At 32.2% G+C, this 24,803-nt stretch overlaps 1 protein-coding gene and 1 long non-coding RNA gene across 2 annotated transcripts in view; one reads left to right on the top strand and one right to left on the bottom strand.

Moving 5' to 3' along the window:
• The window catches only part of LOC115884559, a 38,171-nt gene extending 28,437 nt beyond the window's left edge, over nt 1-9,734 (bottom strand). Inside the window, exons 1-2 of the long non-coding RNA XR_004050577.1 lie at nt 9,609-9,734; nt 2,702-2,933 (exon numbers count right to left, since the gene is read on the bottom strand). This is a non-coding gene — a long non-coding RNA (uncharacterized LOC115884559). The remainder of the gene's footprint in view (nt 1-2,701; nt 2,934-9,608) is intronic.
• Nucleotides 9,592-22,779, top strand: LOC115884556 (leucine-rich repeats and immunoglobulin-like domains protein 3). Its single transcript, XM_030903177.1, has 5 exons — nt 9,592-9,712; nt 9,978-10,245; nt 15,043-15,282; nt 19,044-19,569; nt 21,763-22,779. The coding sequence occupies exons 2-5, from the start codon at nt 9,997-9,999 to the stop codon at nt 22,065-22,067; spliced, it is 1,320 nt and encodes a 439-aa protein (XP_030759037.1). The 5' UTR covers nt 9,592-9,712; nt 9,978-9,996; the 3' UTR covers nt 22,068-22,779.
• Nucleotides 22,780-24,803: the final 2,024 nt, after the last annotated feature.

The raw sequence follows: 24,803 nt of genomic DNA, 5'->3' as shown, positions 1-24,803 counted from the left end.
TACCTGAAATAAGCCGACATTATCATTAACAAATATTTAAATAATTATATACCAGTGTAGAGCACAACAGATAATATACCTAGTTTAAGTCTACGACTTAATAATTATTATTTGCGATACTTTCACTTTTTTCTTCAATTTTCGTACTATATGGTAACGAACATTTTACATATTAAAACAAGACTGAGTGTTGTTTTAATATCTAAAATGTGTGAAAGTATATGGTGTGTCTTTAATAATGTATTTTTGTCTGATGATGCTCGTATGAACGAAACACTTGTCATAATTTAAGTTTTTGGTAATAAATGTCGAGACCTCGGTCGAGACTTGAGTCTTTTTCTTCTTTTGGAATTATTGAGAGTAACATCATTACAAACAATAACTCATATAGAGAAAATTTGTACGTTTTGGTATTGCTCCATTAGCTAATTATTGTTATCTGGTAGTTATAGTTATTTTGAAGTTTTATTTTATGTAATGTCATTTTAACAGAACGTCAATAATTTATAATAGACGTATCTGCTGTTCTCCGAATAGGTATAAAATATTTAGACATTTTTAATAGTTTCTTTCTTATTTCTAAAACATTAAGCATACTTTGTAGGTTAGGCGAATTTATTTTACTAGTAAAAAGCCAAAAAAACTGATCTCCGTTTGGATTAAACGCAGTGATGTACAAAAAATAACTTTTTTATTTTGTAGATTTCTCTCCCAGTAGCGAAAAAAAATCCAGATTTTTCTTCTTATTTATCATTCAAACAAATCCCAAAATATATATAAAAATGTAATGTAAATTGACTGAAACTATTTATAATACATATACAGGGTGTTTCAAAAAACATGTACCAACTCTCGTGGGGAGATTCCTCACGTAAAAATAAGATTTATTTTTCATATTAACATAGGTCCGATTCTGCTTTGTTTCGTAACTACAGGGTGTTAAAATGTTGCTCTTTTCGATTTATTATAATTTTTGTTCCACGTAATTTTAACGTTCGAAATTATGAGGGTAAAAGTTACTATAAATGCGACATATTTTAATGCTAAAAAATTGTCGACATATTCACCAGGGACGTGCATATGGGTTATCACTGGAATATTTTACTAAAAAAGCATGTACGCCACTGACTTTTTTTCTCGGGTTAGCGAAATAGTGTACGCAGTTTAATGCCGATTAAAACTTGGCTTGATATTTTGTTGATTTCGGCCACCTTGATGAGATAAACGCATTTTTTTATTAATTTGCCTTGATCCAAGTCTAATACCCACCTTTAAAAAAAATCAATATCATTAACTTGTGAATGCTTAACTAACTACTTACCTCGCGCACCGCTGGCTGGCCAAAATGACGGCGCGTCGCCAACAAAATTTCACTTCGGGTGGAGGGTTTTAACAACAGGGAACATGTTTTCTTCCTTTTTCTACACAAAATCGGTTATACGAACTTTAACATTCTCTAAATATTTAAATATTAATAATTTAAATATTTTATTGATATTGGGTAATTTAAATATTTTATAGATGTGTCCATTATTTTCTTATAATTTGTTTTAAAGTAATGAATAATATCTTCGTAATCCTTCACTTATAGTAAAAATATTTACAATTTTTATATACATATTTTTTTGGCTAGGTATAATTTACATAATTGGGAATTCCATAGGTCTGTTTGGTTATTTGAAAGTTTTATGGATTCGTTTTTATTACGTTTATAAATTTTTATAGACCTTAACCTTAACCTTAACCTATTGGTGCTGTGTTAAGGATTTTAAAATTATTTTAAGGAAAAATATGACCAGAGTAGAAGTAATTTATATTTTTAAATTGGCTCTATTTTTGTTTTATGTAGATGACTGATGTTTTGTGAATTTGGTATATTTTTTCCACTTTGTGTAAATTGCAAAGAGAATTAATGTAATAAACGTAAAAACAATAGGAAAAATAAAAAATTATAAACATAACAAAAACAAAACGATAAAACATTTAAATTGTCAAATAGACGGATGGAATTCATATGCCTCAAATGTAATGAATAATGGCCTCAAAAATACGAATGTCATCGTTCTCGTTAATCGTCACAATATTATAAATATCCATAATTAATTCAGTTTGCTTGGTGCTTCTTTCAACTAGAGAAATAAACCAGACTAAACTGGCGGGCCGCCCGGAGATGGTAAGGACATGCTCCAGTCGCCGGCCGAAAATCACCGGATGACGGATGTGCGCACGCGTTACTCGGAGAGCGCTCGACTCTGAAATAAGAACGAGGAATTTCGGGAAAGCTGCCGCCAGCGGGCGGCTGGCGATCGACTATGAATACGGCCGTTAGTAATAGGGTTCCCGTTTTTACCCTTTGGGTACGGAACCCTAAAAACCTCTTTTATTTTTCTTTTAGAGGCTATCGCTGTTCTCGAATTAGTTGCATCTAGATATTTTAAATAGTTTTTTCTTTGTTCTTTGTGTTCCTTCCGACGCGACGATGGAAAGAGATATACTTTCCCCAACGTTAAGCATTTTTTTGTCCGTTAGTCAAATTTGTTTATTAGTAAACCACTGATGACAATTATATAGTCTCTTCTCTATAAAAAATAACTATTTTATTTTGTAGATTTTCTTACAGTGGCGAAATACCCATAGGATTTTTTCGGAAAAACACCTTGTATATTTCCTATTTTAATAGTAAAAGAAAATCTGTTTTTACCTCGACTATAGCGGCCTCAATAGACGACCGTCCGAGTGTCATTACAAGCAGCGGCCATTCCCCATCTCGCCTCCCCGTCTTGCCCCTATTCAACCCTTTCGCTCTCCATTCTGCCTCCCTCTAAGGGCGAAACAAAAGACGGAATAATCCATAGAAGCCGAGCTGACCAATGGCGTGGAGCGGGCTTTGTACACGGCTAAGTGAAGTGCTCGACTGTATTCGGCTCCTGACTCTGGAAGTGTCCATTTAGGTGATTAACGACCATATTGTTTCCAATGAATTATTGTAAAAAATATTGCTATATAACATTATTATTTAAAATAAAACATTTAAATACTAGTAAGTACCAAGGTGGGAATAATACTTTGTAAAAAATTTGCTCAGTCGCGGCCGAGCCTAAGCCCGCGGTTACATTGGACGCGGGTCCGTGCATTTTTTTATACGTGCGAGCTCTGACGAAAACATCTGCAAAGGTGCTAAAGAAGCTTTAGTAACACGTACTGTATCACACAATAGAAGGCCGAACATTAAACCTTGGTTTACATTAGAAATCAAGAACATTACAAGGGAAAAGAAGGAAAAATACTTACAATACAAGAAATCTCCAACACCGGAGAACCGAAATATCTATACCGTAATAAGGAACAGGACTAATAATAGAGTACGAGAAATTAAAGAAGAATATTGGCAGCGATTTAGTAGCGAAATGGAGGCAGATATATACGGAGCACAAAAACGTATTTGGAAGATGTTGAGGGGTTTGAAACGAGAAACAAATGAAACAATACAACTAAGAACAATTGCAGAAGATACGTGGGAAAAATATTTCAGAGACTTATACGCAGAAACAGATGAACTAATGGAAGCACAAGAGATAATATAGAAGATCATGCGCAAATCACTTACAAGCAAGTAGAAGAGACAATAAAGAAACTTAAAAATAGAAAATCTCCTAATCAAGATAAAATACCAAACGAGCTAATAAAAAACGCAGGCACGGCTATCATAGAGCAATACACAAAACTGTTTAACATTATATTACAACATAAAAAAATACCAGAAAAATAGAAACAAAGTATAACAATACCCATTTTTAAAAAGGGAGATAAAACAGACCCAGCAAACTATAGAGGAATAACATTACTGAGCACCTCGCTAAAACTTCTGACTAAGATCATTGCGGACAAGATCTCCTCAATAGTGCCAATAAGCGAGGAACAACAAAGATTCCGAAGAAACCGATCAGCTACCGATGCACTATTCATACTCAGGCAACTAGTTGAAAAATCCTTAGAATATAACTCTCCAGCCTATCTATGTTTTATAGATTTAACAAAGGCCTTTGATAGAGTCCAACTAAAAGACATCATCACCATCTTGGAAAGCAGTAATGTCTCGAAAGAACTCACAGAACTTATCAAGGACTTAAACACAAACACAACAACCCAAATAAGAACAAACTTTACCTTAACGCAGCATCTTCGAACTACAACTGGTATTCGCCAAGGCGACAGTCTCAGCCCTCTGTTATTCAACACAATCATGGATCAAGTAATAAAAACCGTCAAGAATACTGGATTAGGATATCGAATGGGAATGCATAAAGTAAACATATTATGCTACTATGCCGATGACGCAGTACTTATTGCAGAGTCAGAGGACGACCTCCAAAGAATGCTACGAGCTTTTAACAGACAGGCAGAAAAACTTAACATGCAAATTTCCACAAATAAGACCAAATGCATGACCATTACAAAGGAGCCTCTACGGTGCAAATTGGTAATAAAAAACAAAATTATTGATCAGATAATGTCATTCGAATACCTCGGATGCAAAATTACAAGCTCAGGATTTCTGGAAGAAGAAGTAAGGAAACAAGTCAATAAAGCTGCCGCAATATCAGGACATCTTAAATATCCCATATGGAAAAACAAACATTTGAGTACAGAATGTAAGTCAAGAATATAGAAAACCTGCATACGACCAGTGATGACATATGGTGCGGAAACCAGAGCTGAAACATCAGTAACAAAGAGAATCCTACGAACTACTGAAATGAAGACCTTAAGAATGATAACTGGATACACATTGAGGGACAGACGTTAAACCCTGTATAATAAAGACCAGAACTAAAATTTATAAAAAACCGAGTTTACGAATTAAAGTATATCTTTATACAGTTTTCCAAAAATGAAAATTGGACTAAAAGACGAAAAATGTTTCCGTTGCGTTTTTTTGCATCGAGTGTGCAAAAAATAAATTTATACAGGGTGAGTCTTAAATAACGGCAAATATTTATACTATTTATATTATATTTCGACCTGGGAAACACGCGATTTTTTTTTAATTTTTAGTTAAAAATAGATAGTGGATTAATATTACAAGAAAGAAAAACCAGAAAAAAACAGTGCCAGTGGTTCGCTTAAAATTTAAAAGAAACATCAGTTTTTTTTATTTTCAAGTAAAATATCTCGGTTATTTTGGACTCATTTGAAAAACGGTTTCATCGAGATCTACAAGTCTCCATTTGCATTTATTTAAGACTCGCCCAGTATATAAAATAGATGACCACGCTAATTTCTTACCGGGATGATTTTTTTAGCGGTAACCCTGTGTATTATTGCATTTTTAGTTTCCTTCGCTTTACATAATCCTAAGATATTGGTCAATATATTTCGATAGAGATATTAGATTCGATTCAGAGATATTAATAAATAAATAAGAAATACCGGGTGCATCTCAAAAGTGGCTTTTACATCAGAGCTATTTATATTAGTAATACAGTTTATATGGGACCATGTAGGTAGGGTTACATAATCATTTCACTATTTATGTTTTTCCAGAGATTTTCTTTTTTCAGATTTTGCAAAATTTCGACTTTGGTTTAGTCAAAAATAACAAAATCGATTTTTTGAAAGGGTATACAGGGCGAGTCTTAAATAAGTGCAGTATATTTTGACCTCAGAAACACGATTTTTTGGAAAATTTGTCATTTTTTGAAAAACTTTTTTTTAGTTTTTAGTTAAAAACCATAGTTTCTTGATAATATGGCAATATAGGTAGTAGAATAAATTTACCAGGCAGAAAAACCTAAAAAGCTCCAGTGGTTCTCAAAATTTAAGCAAAAAATATATTTTTTTTGAAAATTATTAAAGTAAAATAACTCGGTTATTTTGGAGTTATTTTAAAAACGATAAAGAGAAAATATGTTTCATCGAGATCTACCAGCCCTCAAAAAGTATTTGCACTTATTCAAGACTTAACCTGTATAATACCCAGAAAATCGACAATTACTAACTTTCATATCAAATACAAGTAGCTCTAAAACTTTTAAAAACATAGTTTAAATAGTGCATTTGTAAGGCCAAACCAAACCAAATTACTAGCTCTATTTATAAAGAGTTAAACAATCATTTAAATCAATGCATGAACGATTCGAGGTGTAACGCGAACGTAGACGCGGGAAAAAGCTAGTCAGTAATAAAACAACACCTTACCTACATCAACTTTTACTAATTTACCAGTTTCAAAAACTAAAGCAAACTCACCACACACACACCCATATCCATCTATCACAAATACTAAACTAAAATCTCATTTGTAAACAACATTACAACTAGGAACATGTTAATAAACTGGTCCCGAGCTCGCGTGTGTTGTCAAATTATACCTGGATGGAAAATGTAGGGTGCGTAGTACCGGTCGAACCGGCCCTGGACAAACCTTTCGGGGTGGACACCTGAGGTCATAGGGCGAAAGGGCGCAGACATACACGGGAGTGAGCAAGCCGCAAGAGCCCTAATAGTCGTCACATGTCAACACATTGCCCGATATTAATCATAACGCGGCATCCAACGATGGAGAACATAAACAAATCGTCCCGAATGAAGCTAAATATTGAAAATTCTTGGAAAATAACACGGAAATATGGAAAATAGTATCCTACAACTTTGCTGGAAATAAAGAGGGTGGTATTTCTACCTGGGATTGGAAGGGATTTGTAATTATATTTAAATTAGATTCGGGATAGACGTCCAGGTAAAATTTCGGATGGACGAACATCTGCGGGGAATTGAAATTCTACAGGGTGTTTAAAAGTTTTGAAACTACTACTGTATTACGTCGTCAAAATATCGTACTAAAATTGTTATAAAAAATGTTATTGTTATTGTGAACAAAAATCTCATATTGATTGAAAAAAAAAATTGTTTAACCCAAAATTCCAAACACACGTGCTTTGATTAAGGCTTGATTAGGGTTTGCAGAGCTTCAGAATTTGCCATAAAATAGCGACCAATTTATTACAAAACCATATAAATTATATATCACTGTAATCACAAAACTTCAATCTATTTCCGTATTGTAACGGAATTTTAAATTATGTCTTTATTTTCGAGAAAATTTAGAGCAAATATAAGGATTATTTTGTTGGTGTTTGACCATGAAAAAATGAAAATCGTAAAAATAAAGAAGTTGTCTAAAAATGTGCTACAATACGGATATACTATAATCCTTATCTTTAGTATCTTTAATTTCCTTCTTCATTTGTGTAAAAATACCTAGTCAGTTTTACATAAAACGTTAAATTCCGAACGCTTATTTCGCTACTTTTTCGGACTAGTGAAATGTACTCTTAAACTGACTATCAAGAATATTTAAATAGAAATATATAATAAAATACATACCGGGTGTTGCATCGTCGGGCGGGACATAGGAAATCCCATGTAAATTTTAATGGGGTCAATTATTGGCTTCCCTAATTATTTCAGAGAATAATTCTATTTAGGTTTATTGAAGAGCACTAAAACCCACAAGGGAATAACTTTAGATATTTTTGATTAGCTCGTTTACGAGTTATCGCCGATTTCTTTTTAAATATTTCTCCTTTCTTATGGCCCTGTATTTACTTATGAGCACCAGTCAAGGTAAAAGATAACTGTCAAATAAAGTTGTCATTTCAGAAATTTACCTATTTGGTGCTTTACATTTGTCTATGGTGCTTTATTATTATTGAAAACTCATTCCTACATCGGAAATCTGAAAGATGTATTTATAAATACAAATTTATATGAATTAAAGTAAAATAAAGTAATCAATTACAAGGTTAATTATAGTATTATTACAATATTCAATAACTTATTAATTTAGGTACTATTAAATTGTTAGAACTTTAGGATTTAAGAAGATGTTCAAATATTCCTCCATCGACTGCTAGACAATAACCCAGGCGATCATAAAATTCTCTTCTTACATTCGCTAGTTGGTAAACTGAAATTCTATTGCATTCGGCAGAAATAGGAAAATAATAGAATGTTTTATCTCGTCTAGATTTGGGTATTTTTTATCCTTGTATATCCTGTTTTTTAAATGGCCCCAGAGAAAAAAATCATTTGGCGAAATATCAGCAGACCTTGCTGGCCAATTTACTGTATTATTTAGGCCAATAACGTTCCCGTTAAAACTATTGTCTAAATATTCCCGAACAGCCAGGGTACTATGTGCCGGGCAGCCATCCATTTGGTACCAAACCCCTGATTTTCCCTAGCGGCAACATGTAAAGCAAGTAAAATATGATTTTCGAGTAGTTCCAAATAATATTCTGCATTTAAATTTCGCATAAGAAATAATGGAAATATTGTGTCCGAATATCCCTGCCCAAACATTTACTTCCTGTGGATATTGCGTCCTTGTTTCGACAAACCTGTATTGGTTTTCTTTTTTCCAATATCGATAATTTTGAACATTGGGTTCATTATTTAAGGTAAACGTGCATTCATCAGTGAAACATATGTTTTTTAAAAATTTCCTATCCGTGTTTGCTCTTTCCATCATATCAAAACAAAACGCCTGCCGCCGTATTTCGTCCCCATCTCGTAGCTCTTGGTGCTTGTCATATTTGAAGGAATAGTATTTAGTATGTCGTTTCAAAATTCGAAACGCTGTAGTGTGATCTATTCGTATTTCATCCTCAAGTTTCCTTGTGCTGATCTTTCCATCGTTCTCTTCCACGCACAATAAAACTTCCAACTCGGTATCATTTCTTGCATCTTCTCTTTGTTCCTGCCTTGCTTCACATCTGCAGTTATTTATTAGGGTACCTTTGGTCTCAAATCTCTGGATATTCCTTGCGATCGTAGATTTTCCAGGTATCGGTCTATTCGGATACAGAGCAGCAAACATGTCCGACACCTTTTGATAACTATTTCCTTGATAATAACATTTAATCATCAATACTTTTTCTTCGGTAGTGTAAATCATGGCTAATATTTTCGATGTAGGTATGAGTTTTTAATAATAATAATAAAGCACTAAATAGATAAATTTCTGAAATGACAACTTCATTTGACAGTTATCTTTTACCTTGACTGGTGCTCATAAGTAAATACAGGGCCATAAGAAAGGAGAAATATTTAAAAAGAAATCGGCGATAACTCGTAAACCAGCTAATCAAAAATATCTAAAGTTATTCTTTTGAATGTGGGTTTTAGTGCTCTTCAATAAACTTAAATAGAATTATTCTCTAAATTAATTAGGGAAGCCAATAATTGACCCCATTAAAATTTACATGGGATTTCCTATGTCCCACTTGACGATGCAACACCTGGTACCATAATAACATAATTTTTTAAAGGAAATACAACTCTAACTAGCTGTATAATAAATTAATCTCATATTCAAATCCAAAACTTTCACATACATTTTCAAATATTTCGTTTAAATTTTAAGCAAAATATTTAAATACAAATAGCAACAATTTTAACTAAGTCTTATTAATATTCCTTCGCGATAAAAAAATTTAAAACACGGCTAGATATTAACTAATTGTTTTTTTTTGCGAATTATCATGGAACATTGCATATTGTCAAGTTTAGTTTATAAAAATATTTTAATACATTCAGTGACTTACTTTCACCCAGCCTGGACAAAAAACGTTCTAGTAAGGCGATAGTGACAAGATCAGCTTTACCATTTATTAAATAATAATAGATGCTTATCGAATCAAAAAGAAAGGTAAGTTCTAGGTTAGTTAAAGAGATAAGATTTTTTTAAACAAGTGCATTTCGAAGTGTGGTAAGGTTATTGTGACAGAAATAATTCCCTGTATAGTATCTTATCAGTCAACTTTTTTTTTTATCTAATCTACAGCTGTTCCCAGTTTCAATATACAAAAACTATATCTCTCCACTTTAGATTACTAACGTAGAATGAATCAGAAACAACAAAGTAAAAAAAATTGAAAATGTCCCCGTGTTTATCAAATTTTTGCGAATTTCAGTTGTTCCCTGGATAGAACTATGATGCGGGTAGTGCAACATTGTTATGTTATAATTAGTGCAATCATAATTGTTTGCCAAACAAGCTCAAATGAACTGAGGGAAATCCAGTGTCCTGAATATTGTGATTGTGACGTTTACCAAGATCTAAATAGAGCTGTGTGTCAAAATCAGAATCTAGTGACACTGGAATTGGGTATACCAGAAGGTGTCAGATGGTTGGACATAAGTTTTAATCAGATTAAGGAACTTACAGATGGACAATTTGTCGTAAGTATAATTCTTTGTCTGTTTGTACTTATTCTAGCGCGTAAGTATAGAAATAATGTAAACGTATAGAGAAATCAAAGTTGGCGTGCACGCTATCAACGACATCGAAACTATTAGACCTCTTTCAGACGAGGACGCTGTATCCCAGACGCGCGTATCTCAGATACAGAAAAAGCATGTAGTTAAATTGTACCTTACACATGGCATTCGACGACGCATACGGTATCGCGCGGCCGAATTTTTGAATGTGGAATCTTCAGCCGCCTGAGCCGCCCGGCGACGAAGGTGTATCCGGGATACAGAATTATCATAGTAGCTTATGGACCTGTTCAGACTTGCATACTTTTGCGATACAAAAGTTCGATTTCACAGGCGAACAGAATATTTATTGTAGGTTTATTATAGTAAAAAAAATTCAGTAGTGAGAATAATAGCGATAATAGCGAACAATAAATAAGAGAACCATGGATCGTGCCGCTTTCAATAATGAAAAATTTATAAGCTTTGTATTATTATATACAGGGTGGTCCGAATTGTATTCCGAAAACTTCGGGAGCATATTCTGCAGATAAAAAGAAGTAAAAAACTTCTTATAAATGTATGTCCTAAAGGGCTTAGTTTCGGAGATACAAGGTGTAGAAGTTTCATTTTTATTTCGATTTTTTCCAAATAATTTCTGATGGTAACGTCAATATTTGTATGAAAATTGGTGTCTGTTAGTTTTTTGACGTGAGAAATTCGATTTTGATGTCATTACGACTCCTATTTGTAGAGGGCGCCACCTACATGTGTTTTAACTGTTTTGAAGAGTAATAACTTTTTGTCCGTACCTGTATAGAACTGCTGAGTGAAAAAATATACATTTTCGTATTTTTTTACGTAAAAAATGTCTCTTGATAAAAATCGTTACGAGCAACCCTTGTCGAGATAATTAGAATGGGAATAGTCAATACATGTCATTATTGACAAAAAATAAACATGTTGAGTAGATAGTTATTTGACTAAAAAGATAAATTTGGAAAATTTTTATTTTTTTAAATAAATCATAAAATTTTCTTCGAAAAAATGATGATTGATGATGGTTTGGCACAAAAACATTTCAAATTTATGATTTCTGTCTATTAACTATTTAGTCAACATGTTTAATGTATGTCAATGATGACAGGTATTGATAAATTCGATTTCAAATATCTCGAGAACTGTTACTCGTAGCGATTTTTATTAAGAGATCTTTTTTACGTTAAAAACGTCGTAAATGTATATTTTTTTACTTAGTAGTTTTATACAGGTACGGACGAAAAGTTATTACTCTACAGACCAGTTAAAAATATGTAGGTGGCGCCCTCTACAAGTAGGAATCATATTGACATCAAAATCGAATTTCTCATATCAAAAAACTCCCAGAGACCAAATTTCATCCAAATATTGATGTTACTTCAGAAATTATTTGGAAAAAATCGAAATAGAAATGAAACTTATAAACTTATAAACTACGCCCTGTATCTCCGAAACTAAGCATTTTAGGACATACATTTATAAGAACTTTTTTACTTACTTTTATCTGCAGAATATGCTGCTGAAGTTTCCGGAATACAGTTCGGACCACCCTGTATATGGCAGCTGAAGATTCCACATTCAAAAATTCGGCCGCGCGATACTGTATGTATCGCCGAATGCCATGTGTAAGGTACAATTTAACTACATGCTTTTTCTGTATATCTGAGATACGCGCGTCTGGGATACAGCGTCCTCGTGTGAAAGAGGTCTTACCAAATTAAATATCTAATAAACAAAAATTCGTCTGAAACTTTTTTTTTGCTCCGCTTTTTTTTATAATTTCATATTCTGAGTAAATAAAAAGACAGCACGCTATCGCACCAAGCAAACAAATTGGTAGACATCTTATGTTTACGAAATTAACGAAAGATATCTAAACCTATTCAACTAGCAAATTAAAACTAAATAAAATTAATAATGAATCAGTCAAACTGCTTCGGTGGGATTGACAAGTGAGAACCAGCGTTAGATAGAGAACAGCACGATAGAGAGTTTCGAACCGGTCACCCGTCCATCCACTAGTATCGCCTTACCTCGCTTAACTTCGGTGTTCTAATGGAAACAAAAAATTGTTTGTATAGGAAATTAAATGAGGAAATATTTATGTACAAGAAATATTTGTGGAAGCGATAAGCATGTTTACTTTTTTATGTTTACTGACTGTTAGCTTATGTTTTGAACATTTTTTTTGTTGAATGATTACCGATTAATTTGAATTCTGTACCTAAAAACGTTTTCTTTTGGATTGTCATAATTATATTAATTTTTTAACTGAAATATATTAGGTTTATTAAAATTGTAATTGATTCAAGGTTTCGAACAAATGCTTTTCTTAAATTGTCGTACGTTGAACTAATATTTTCACAACTTTATAACATTACGGCTACCGAAATTAAAAAAATTACAGCACTTTTATGGAAAATTTTTCTATATTACTTTTTTGTTAAACATCAATGGTTTCGAAAGCAATTATAATATGCAATAGGTTGTTTTTGTTACACCGTGAACACAGATAAAATTATGGTTTTCGTCTTTCATAATAATTCTAAATTTTCTACCACTATACGCATCTTGCCATCACTTATATCAAATACATTTCAAGTTTTATTCTATTAATTTAGTGTAATTATTTAAACTATGCCTATATTTTTTTATATTTTCTATTTATCTATATAATATATATATAAAAAAATTACTACCTCATACAGAGTGTCTAAAATTTATTTTAAATAATTTCTTGCATTAAACGGCAATATCTTTTTTAATTTAAATGGAACGCCCTGTATATTTTAGGAGAATCAGATTTCCATTTTAGTTGTCTATAAAATTGTATTATACCACTTTTTACCTACCCCTTCAAGTTTTCGTAGAAAATGCATTTTCTTATAATTTAGACCTCATTTATCAATATACCCATGGAATATTGACATTTTAGATTGTTTTTAAAGCAACAGATGTATAAAATGTACAGACTAGTAATATTATCGTTTTTAGCAAAACGATAATATTACTAGCCCATTTGTATGCAAAAATAAAACTATTTAAATCTTTTCCGCCATTATTTCCGCCCAAATACTAATTAATTAGGTAATTACTTAATTGTGTTCGTTAATAAATTATTCTAAATAAATGTGGATTTGAATCAGAAATCAATATGATAATAAGTTATGAAAATGAACGTCTCTGTTGTTTTAATAAGCAAATTTGTCAAAAAATGAAATATCATTTTTAAGGTGTTACTTTTTACCACACTGTCTAATACACATACAAAATTCAGTTTTTTAGTATTTGGAGCAATTACTATTAATCAACGCAAACAGTTAATTAATGTAGTTTAAATACTGGAATCATATTAATTAGTCCTCTTCAACAAATATTTTTTAAACCTTTTTTTTATATTTTTTAATGAAATAAACGAACTATATCGACAATATTAGTATCAGTACTCTTTAAAAATTTGGTACATCTTTAAAAATTAACTAAAATGTCAGTATTCCATGGGTATATTGATAAATTAGTTCTAAATTACAAGAAAATGTATTTTCTACGGAAACTTGTAGAGATAGGTAAAAAATGGTATAATATAATTTGATAGACAATTAAATTGTGCATCTGATTCTCGTAAAATACACAGGGTGTTTCATTTAAACTAAACAAGTTATTATTGCCGTTTAAAGCTAGCAATTATTTAAAATACATTTTTAGATACTCTGTATAAAGTAGTATAGTTTTTATTATCGCAACACAATAACTGATCAATAAATAAACTTCAGTAAATATTTAGTATTAAAAACTTTGATACCTTTGGTGAAATGAAGCGTTAAAATTTTTACTGCAATTTCACAAAATTGAAAATATTTCAAAAACGGTAAGGTTTAAGTGTAATAAACCTTAATCAAATTTATCTTTATTTTAATCGTAGAAACTAAAAATTAATAATATACAGGGTGTTCCATTTAAAAAAATTCAACTTTGATATTTTTTATTTATTTGTATCTTGTAAAAATATTTTTAATTGTAGCTCTAATAGTCCTTCAACGAACACAAAACTTATAATTTGAAAATATCTAATCGTTTAGCTACAATACTCCGTGTCGTATGTGGTGAACAACCTTGTATATTATATTTCAGAAATCTGCCTAAAGCTTATCCCTATCCTGTAGTGTGTGCCACACCTAAAATTCCAAACACACGTGCTTTGATTAAGACTTGATTAAGGTTTGCAGAGCTTCAGCATTTGCCATAAAATAGCGAGCAATTTGTTACAAACCATATAATATCACTATAATCACAAAACTTCAATCTATTTCCGTAATGCAACGGAATTTTAAATTATTTCTTTATTTTCGAGAAAACTTAGTCCAAACATAAGGAATATTTGTTGATGTTTGACCATCAAAATCTTAAAAATAAAGAAGTTGTCGAAAAATGTGCTACAATACGGATATAGTATAATCCTTTATCTTTAATTCCCTTCTTTTGTGTAAAAATACTTAGCCAGTTTTACATAAAACGTTAAATGCCGAACGCTTGTTTTGCTACTTTTTCGGACTAGTGACATGGACTCTTAAGGCCAACTCAAAGAGCCATTAAAAAATAAAGAAGGGTACGCCAAGTAACTCGCTAAAATTGTGATCGACTGGCATTCCCCAGCCCGCCAGCCGTCTGGTTATTAAATTTTAAAAATTACAGTTACATCTAAAACAACATAAATACTAATTTTATGTGTCTATTTTTAAGGAATTGCATTTAACGGATCTGAAACTCCTCAATCTATCCAACAACAAATTATATGATATACACTTCAACGCATTCAAAGGACTGGAACATTTGAAAACTCTAGATCTGTCGTTCAACGCGGTAGAGTACTTCAACGAAGCATGGTTTGAGAGTTTGTCATCTTTGGAGGGACTGTATTTGAGGGGGAATAAACTCAAATCGATAAACAAACAACCATTAATAAGCTTGAAGAATTTAAGGGTATGTTAACACTTGCAACATTAATTAAGTCTTATATAAATAGATTTTCGAAACCGATAAACAAGCAACAATTAATAAACTTGAAGAACTTAAGCGTATGGTATCACTTGCATACATTAATTAAATGTTATATAAATAGATTTTCTGTTGCTCTAAATATTGGTTGATTCAGTTATTATGACCTGTCATAATACCTAATCATTTACCTATAAATATTTATGATGACTGTATCAGTATTGGACATTTTTATTTCTCTAATAATTATAATGACATGGCAATTGCACGGCCACATATTCTACTAAGTAAAATACTTTATCCTGAAGTACACTGTTTAGATTTTAGAATTTAGAATGAGTGAGAGGGGGGTTAATCATTGCGACCTTACAGATCTATTGTGTCCCTCTTTCTTAAGTTATAACTCATCATACAGTCCCAGGGCTTTGACAAAACCCAGTACCTGGGACGGTTTTATAGAGGGTAGTTCTCCATCTCCAATATCAGTCGTACCAAAGTTCATGGCACGAATTGTTGTCGTCTCGGCGCACTCAGTGATGAGCTGTACTGATGTTTCCCCATTTTCCCCACAGAATTTCTTCTTAGTTTTAATCTACTTAGGTGTTCATTGAGGAGACAGTGTCCTGTTAAAAACCCCGTGACAATCCAAAGATATTTCTTACTTTGATCCAAGAAGATCTTTGATTTTTCTTGGTCGTAAGCCCTCAGAAACTTCTTCGAGTGTCTTAGACCGTTGCAAGATCCCCATTCCAGGTTGCGGATGGAGTCTTCCAAGTTCTTGAGTTCCGCCTTGAGTTGGTTACCACTTGGAAAGCAGAACGGTTCTGGTCCAGTTAGTGGAGTGTTTGCTCCTTTTCTAGCTAGATCATTTGCTTTTTCATTGCCTTGTATCCCTTGTTGAGCAGGCCTCCAGTGTAGGACTTTGTTTTCTTTGCCTAATTTATTCAGCTTCTCTATGCATTCTTTGACCAATTTCGAATTGATTGACACCGAGTTGATCGCTTTTAACGCTGCTTGACTATCAGATAAGATGGCTATTTCTTGTTTCCGATAGTTCCTATCTAAGATAAGTTGTACGCATCTTTCGATAGCGTAGATTTCTGCCTGTAGGATGCTAGGGTAGGTGCCCATTGGTTAGGAGTATTGAGTTCTCGGCCCAAATACTCCTATCCCTGTTGGTTCTAACCTAACCGCGCATTGGTTTTGGAAGCATCAGTATACCAAGTTATGGTATGGTCTTTTAACTGCTGGGCAGACGTTTCTCTCTTCCAATCCTGTTTATTGCTCAATACTACATTGAGATGTGTCTCAAAGTTGTACGTTCTTGGCATATCATCCACTGGAAGTTGCAGGAGTGGTATTTCCTTTTTGAGGGTGTTCCAAGCCCCTGATCTGACAATTTTCCCAGTACTGATTCCGTTAGTGACCATTCTAATCATTATCGCATTGGCATATCTACCAATGACAATGTGCAGTGGTGTTAGATCTAGAATGACCTCTATTGCTGCTGTTGGACAGGTTCTCATGGCTCCTGTGATCTTCTGTTTAGATTTACTTAGTAATCGAAAGAGTAGATTAATTTTTTATAATTGTGGTGCCGTGCTTGCGCCAAATTATTATAAATATTATAGAAATAAAGATATCTAATGTTGAAACGGTCACTATAAATGTTGATAGGTAATTGAATAAATAACTGACTTGGCTTTACATGAAATCTCAACTTTTTCTAGTCCAAGAACTGCATTATGAGCCTTGTCCTTTTTATACATTTTATATTTTTGATGGGATCTCATTTCATTTTGTAGGTCATCCTACTTTATGTTCACGGATAATATTTCTTTCAAAATAATATCAGTAAATAAATAAGTTAGCCTTTCAATCAGCAATCAAAATTATAAAACAAAAGTCGTAAACGTATATTAAAGCCTGTTTACAGTACGTGCAATACGGTGCAATGGCAATTTAAGTTACCCGAAAGCATGCACATCTCGTACTTTTCGATCAGCTGATGCATTTTTATTGCATTGCATGCAACACGCGCTGATTTTATTATAACTAGCATGCAATTTTTGCCTCTACCAATCAAAAATACTATAAAATTAAACTTGATAATTAAAATAACATAGTTTCCGAGATAGTTTCTGTTTCACAATCCATGTTATAGGAACAAAAAACAATTAATTAAGATCCAAGCTCAAACTACAAAAACCAAAAACTTTTATTAAGGCATATACAACGAAACCTTGAAGATAAAATAAAACTATGAATCAAAACAATTTTTCTAGTCACTTTATTTAAATTGATACAATAGATTCTCAAAATGATTGCACGAATTTTATAGCACCCTATGTAAACAGTAAATTGCGCTTACTGCAAAATAGCATTGCACGTTGCATGCAATTGCAACGTGTATCGTAAACAACGTTTTCGATCAAAACCGATCGATACAACAGCTGACTGAAAATTTGACGTGAAACATTCACTAAATGAAAAAAACTAACGACTAAATTAAAAAAAAACAGACAATCATGGAATAATCAAAATGGAAACCAAATCAATCAAAATAAAAGAAACATATTTTCTCTTAACCGTTTTTGAGATACTTTCGAAATAACCGAGTCATTTTACTGTGAAAATTAAAAAAATATTAATTTTTGGTTAAATTTTGAGAACCACTGGATATTTTTTTGGTTTTTCTTTCTTGTATATTTAATCTACCACCTATGTTTCCATATAATATGTTTTTTAACTTAAAATTATATGATTTTCAAAAAAGTTATTCCAAATTTTCAAAATTTGGAATATCTTTTTTCGCAAAAAAAACTCATAGACGTGTTTCTGGGATCGAAATATACAACCCTTAAAAATATTTACACTTATTTAAAACTAAACCTGTATAGATTGTGGGACTGAACTTTTAATTTAATAATACCGTATGATCGAGAAAAAATGGCGTCAGCGATGGCTATGAAATGAAGATCGCTGTCATTTTATATGTAAATTTATGTCATCGACCGTCATTTCCCAGCCAACTAGACGCCGTTTTTTTTCGATCATACGTTATATAGTCTAAGAGCTAGCAACGTTTTCGAGAAAGTATTTTAAGACGTCTGGCTCTTTGATATATCTTTTACTATGCTCTCTGGAACAGCATGCGGCCCGTCTGGCTGCCGATACCCGTTGCGTTCACTACTGCGCATCGGAAGAAGATCCTATATTTTTTATTAATTTAGTCCTATAAATTCTAGTATTGAATATAAATCGAACAAGTCTCCATAGCGCAGTGCGCAGAGTTTCCGACCACGAACCGATGATTCAGAGTTTGATTCCGGGTCAGGGCAAAGACTTTTTTACTTAATTTTCGTTTATATTCTGATAGGAAAGTATTAAATAATTCTGGTGATTAAAAGAACAAATATTTTAATACTTTACTATCAGAATATAAACGAAAATAAGATAAAAAAGTCTTTGCCCTGACCCGGATTCGAACTCTGAATCATCGGTTCGTGGTCGAAAACTCTACGCACTGCGCTATGGAGACATGTTCGATTTATATTCAATACTAGAATTTAAAGGACTAATAAAAATATAGGATCTTCTTTCAATGCGCAGTAGGAAACGCAACGTTTCCGGCAGCCACACGGGCCACATGCTGTTCTAGAGAGCATAGTAAAAGATATATCAAAGAGTCAGAGGTATTAAAATACTTGTTTTTCCGACGTACTAATATTTACTGGTATTTTTAGGAATTGGATATTAGTCAATGCGGAATAATTCATTTAAATTCTAACATATTTTCCAATATACCCAGGTTGCAGTACCTCGATATTTCTGACAATTATCTGACCACTCTCAGGATAGCTATAATAAAACCCCTAAAAAACCTGACAAACTTCATAGTCTCAAATAACAACTTTATATGTTCAGAAGATGGTTTTAACCAAGTGAAAAAATATACCAAAGTACATAATATCACGTATATTGATCCATGTTCGCTTGCAAAAACGACATTTGAGATTAACAACGAACCTGTAAAATTTCAAAAGATGATGATGGAAGATGATTTTGAAACGACAACTTTGATAAGAGCTCCAAAAAATCTTTGGCTGTCTGAACCAAATGATGTAAATGAAACTTGCAATTGCGATACAGGCAATTCAACAAACTCAACGAGTAGTATGGTAAAGGAACCCAAAGCTCTTCTTCTGTATATTATAGAGGTCTCTCCATGGCTGGTAATATCAGTTACATTTTTCTACGGATTTTTTATAGGTAGGCACACAAAATTAATTCAGTAATAAGCGTATAATTGAAAAAAACAACGTCAAAGACGATTGGGAAATGACAAATCATTGGTAATTTTGGTGAGGTCAAGCTTCAGACATCATTTACTAAAAATTGACAAAAAACTTGTCAAAAATTACACAAATTATAGAATAATTAAAGAAGGATAGAACGTTTCCAGACACACTAGTCTTTTTCCAAGTTTTTTCTCGAATTTTAAATTACACTATTTAAAAATCGTGTTACTACGATTTATTTATTTATAAATACGAATATATAAAAATAAATTACAAGTCTCTTAAGGGCAACTAACAGTAAGAGCCATTAAAAACTAAAGAAATAATGTAAATACTGTCTAGGGCTTGACCTCTTTAAAATTATTCTCGATGGTCATTCCCCCAGCCGTCTTTGACGCCATTTTTTTCGATCGTATGAGATTTAACTCGTATTAGATAATTAAAAAAACTGTGATGAAATCTGAAGAAAAATTAAATCAAACCCTTTTTTAAATCGTGAAATGATAAACAGCATGTTTGCATATTTTGTAAAAATGCGTTTAGAAATAGTTGGCGGTAAACAGGCTAATTTTATCGTTAAAAAATAGTTTAAATAATTGCACTTAAATATTTACGTAAACCAGATAAAATCAAATCCCTTCAGATTTAAAAAGTTTATTTTAATATTTTTACAAAACCACTTTAATAGATTTAACAGATTGAAAGGATCATTTGAATAGGGAATAATTTTATGCAGTGAAAGGAATTATTTTGAGTATTTGATTTCATCTAGCTATTTCTTTACATAGTTATACGTTTATATCTAGTTTTAATTCTGTAATAATTAAAATATGTGCAAAAGATATACCTTTTGTTAATTAACAGCCACCCAGATTTTATCAATTAATAAAGATCTGCTGACGCAAAATCATAAAAATGAAAATATCTAGGAAAACATTCGTCTCAGGAGTAGGCAACAATAACAGTATTTTAAAGATATATAAATCCTCCATTGAATATCGGAATAATATACTGGGTGCTTTATTTTTTCTTTTTTTTATTCTTTTATTAAATTTAATTTTTTATTTAATTTATTTTATTTTTAAATGTCAATACATGTCATTATTGACAAAAAATAAACACGTTGAGAGTAGATAGTTATTGGACTAAAAAGATAAATTTGGAAAGTTTTTATTTTTTTAAATTAATCATAAAATTTTCTTCGAAAAAATGATGATTGGTGATGATTTGACACAAAAACATTTCAAATTTATGATTTCCGTCTACTAACTATTTAGTCAACATGTTTAATTTATGTCAATGATGACAGGTATTGATAATTTCGATTTCAAATATCTCGCGAACTATTACTCGTAGCGATTTTTATTAAGAGATCTTTTTTACGTTAAACACGTCGTAAATGTATATTTTTTACTTAGTAGTTTTATACAGGTACGGACGAAAAGTTTTTACTCTTCAAACCAATTAAAAATATGTAGGTGGCGCCCTCTACAAGTAGAAGCCATATTGACATCAAAATCGAATTTCTCATATCAAAAAACTCCCAGGCACCAAATTTCATCCAAATATTGATGTTACTTCAGAAATTATTTGGAAAAAATCGAAATAAAAATGAAATTTCTACACCCTGTATCTCCGAAATTAAGCATTTCAGGACATAAATTTATAAGAACTTTTTTACTTATTTTTATCTGGAGAATATGCTGCTGAAGTTTCCGGAAAACAGTTCGGACCACCCTGTATATTTTTGAGAAGCTCATAGCAAGCCAGATCATACAGGCTGTTCCATTTAAGAAAATATAACTTCAGTTCATATTTTCAAAAAAAAATCGTAGAAAATCAGACTACGCCACTGTATTATACGTAAAAAGTACTACATAAATCAGTTTTTACCTCCTCGATATTATCCACAATAACGGAGATACGGGGGCTGTCCCAAACTGCAAAATTTTCGAAAAGACCCTGTAGCTCACAAACGAAGAGGTCTATGAAAATTTTGTTTACTGCATTTTCGGTTTGATAAAAAAGTGGGACAAGTTTGTGCAAACCGCATGCTTCTATCTTTACTAATAACGGAGATACCATATGATTTCAACTAAAATGGGACACCCTGTACTTATATGTTTTTTATATTTAGAAAAATGTCAGATTTATTTTATTTTAGGTATTATAATTGCTTGCTGCAGCTATCGATGTCTAAACACCAAACGAATGCCAAAAAGGAATAACGTAACAATTGAAAATGCCTACGTCAATACCGACGACATCATTTACGATCAACCGAATATGAACGATAAACCTTCACAATCGAGTAGGAATGGCACTCTCTTCAAATTTGCGCTGAATAAATTGAGACAATCAACGGCCAGCACCTTCAACGATGCCAATGACAATGAAGAATTGATGTTGTACGAATTTGTATCAAATTCAACACCCATGCCACCCAGAAAAGATTATGTCATAGAATAACAAAAATTAATTTATTTCGTATAACTAATTTACAAAATTCCTGTAACATGTAATACCGTATAATCTAGAAAAAACGGCGTTGAATAACAATCGATGATAATTTTGGCCGGATCAATTTCTAGACGTCATTTACTAAAAATTAACATAAAATTTGTCATAAATTAAACTAATTACAGAAAGATTAAAAACGGAGGGAATGTTTCAAGACATATATCTCTTACATACAAGGTATGAGTTTTAAATCTTTTTATATTATTTGGTACGTTTGAAATTGTTTAAAACTATTCGGAGTAAAAGTGACTTTTTGTTACTCGGCTCACTCGGCTGTATTGTCTTAACGTACAGCCTCGCCAAAACATACCTAGATTACAACCTTCGTCAGGCCAACTGGCAATAAGCGCCATTACGAAATAAAAAAAACAGTACAGGCCGAATAAATGACATCTTTAAAGCCGTTTTATTTTCGATTGTGATTGTTAAAAGTAGTATAGTTATTTTTGGAAACTATACCAAATTCCAAAAAATGTTCAACGGTGTAAATAATGTGATATAAATTAGTTAATTTAATAGAATATTTTAACGTTAAGTAGTTTGGAAATAATTGCGACAGACACAAGTACCTGTATCGTTTTCAGGCAATTTTATTTATTTTTAGCAGTTAATGTGAACTTTATTATAATGATTAATATCGAATTAAACAAGATTATCGGCAAAAATAGCTTTTTATAAACTTAAATAAAAAACATAATTTTTGGTTTCGATATTGACCTTGTAAAGAAAAAAAAGACGGTAAGAAAAAGATAACAGCAGCATTCCTTTTTAATCTGTTAGGCGGCAGCCAAGCAGCAGAATAAAAAAAACAATGCTCAATACCATAACCAAACCAAACCAAACCAAACCAAATCAAATAAATCGTTAAAGACTTCTTCTTCTTCCTGTGCCTTGTGCTTAGCCGCACGTTGGCGATTGTCTGTACTCTTCATACAATGTGGAGACTGCCGTTTTCGGCTCTTCGAAATATCGTGGCTGCGTCGCTGACGTTACACCAATCAGACACGTTACACCAATCAAACACGTTAACCAATCAAACACGTTACACCAATCAAACACTTCATTGTTTTCTTCCTGGGCCTTCCTTGTAGAATCACTAGAATCAGCTTAGGAATGTAATATTTGTCTCCTTTAAGGATATGGCCGAGGTATGAAACTTTTCTTTCTTTAACTACAATAATAAGCATTTCTCGTTCATAGCCTGCAGTTCTTAAAACTTCTTCGTTGGTGGCATGTGCGGTCCATGGCACACGTAAGAGTCTCCGGAGAGTCCACATTTCAAAAGTCTCGATGCGGTTCAGGGTTCGAACCTTGAGAGACCACGTTTCTGCGACGTATAGTAAGATGGGCCATATGTACACTGATAAAAAAGATAGACTTGAAATAAAGTCGTCATCGTTCTTGAAAAAAAAAATTAGTGGCAAGAGAATTTATTTTAGCGTAAAAGAAAATATTTTGCCTGAAGAAAAACTCTCTTAACTTAAGAAAACTGGTTCTCTTGAAAAATTCGAAAATTTCTCTTGAATCTATTTTCATTCAACCAAGTGCAAGTTACTTTGTTTTAAGATAATAAGAAAAATACGGTAGGAAGTACTTCATTCAAGAAACATGGCAATTTTTTCGATAGCTAAATACTCTTTTGATCAAAAATAATAACGACACCAAAGACGATGACGAAGGACGGTATATACAATCAATCGGTAGTCCGATCAGTCGTACGTCGCATTTCATAGGTCGCATATCATAGTACGTACGGGTTTTGTTGCTTGGAATTTTCCACTTGGAATTTTGCATAATTTGCTGTATCGTATAACAAATTAGTGATCGTTATTAACATGCATTTGTCATTTTTTATGGACAAATTTTAGGATATATGGATTCTTTAAAGGAGTTTCTGAAAAATGGAAATTAGAAATTAGAGCATTTATTTGCTATATTTGAAGGTAAGAGTCATTTACCTAATGCATCTGTTTAGATAATGCATGCGTGACTATAGATAGAATAAGAATATAGATATCGATTTTTTTATGCAAATAATTACAAAAAATTTAGAATTTCAAGTCGTATTAAAAAATTCAAAATGTGACCAAAGCTTATAATTTTAATAATTTATTTGCTTTATTTTGATTAATCGTGATGTAACATTTTTTTTGTAATTTGTAGAGTGATGAACCACCCCAAAAAATACCAAGGAGTGAAGAAGCAGAAATAACTACTGTGGAGGAAAATAATATCACTTTACTTACTACAGACCAGGAAAACTTAAATTTATCAGAAAATAATATACCTCGTAATATGCCTGTATATGATGTATAGACTTCTCTTAGATCAAAATAAATTTTAGTTGAGTCAATAGTATTCGCTATTGGTTTAAGAAAAGTGTCTCTTTAATCAAGAAATGTCCCTTTTCAATGAAGAATTTTTGCATGAATCAAAGAGAATATTGTTCTTGTAGCAAGAACTTTATTGCATATTAATTTTGGGTCAAGAGTGAAATACATCGGACAGATAGATTCTTCTATTCTCTAAAGTAGTTTTTTAAAGCTTATGAAAAGATAGTTAATGCTTTGGGTAATGAAACGTTGTTCTTGGCCCTATTGAAAAGCGCCAATCTTTTGGTCAAAGTCATATTCATTTCGACTGAGAGATCCTTTTTTTCAGTATAGCATTTTACTACCCGTAGTC

This window comes from Sitophilus oryzae, unplaced genomic scaffold (assembly GCF_002938485.1).
Source record: "Sitophilus oryzae breed Bouriz unplaced genomic scaffold, Soryzae_2.0 scaffold_302_pilon_pilon, whole genome shotgun sequence".
NCBI classification, from domain to species: domain Eukaryota; kingdom Metazoa; phylum Arthropoda; class Insecta; order Coleoptera; family Curculionidae; genus Sitophilus; species Sitophilus oryzae.
Note: the sequence above shows the minus strand (reverse complement) of the source record. Positions and strands in the feature narration are given on the sequence as shown.

Bases quoted from the DNA above. Each gene is read 5' to 3' on its own strand.
- LOC115884556 (XM_030903177.1), top strand. From the start codon at position 9,997: ATGATGCGGGTAGTGCAACATTGTTATGTTATAATTAGTGCAATCATA. The intron at 10,246-15,042 runs GTAAGTATAATT...TCTATTTTTAAG, and splicing joins TTACAGATGGACAATTTGTC to GAATTGCATTTAACGGATCT. The intron at 19,570-21,762 runs GTAGGCACACAA...ATTTTATTTTAG, and splicing joins TTTCTACGGATTTTTTATAG to GTATTATAATTGCTTGCTGC.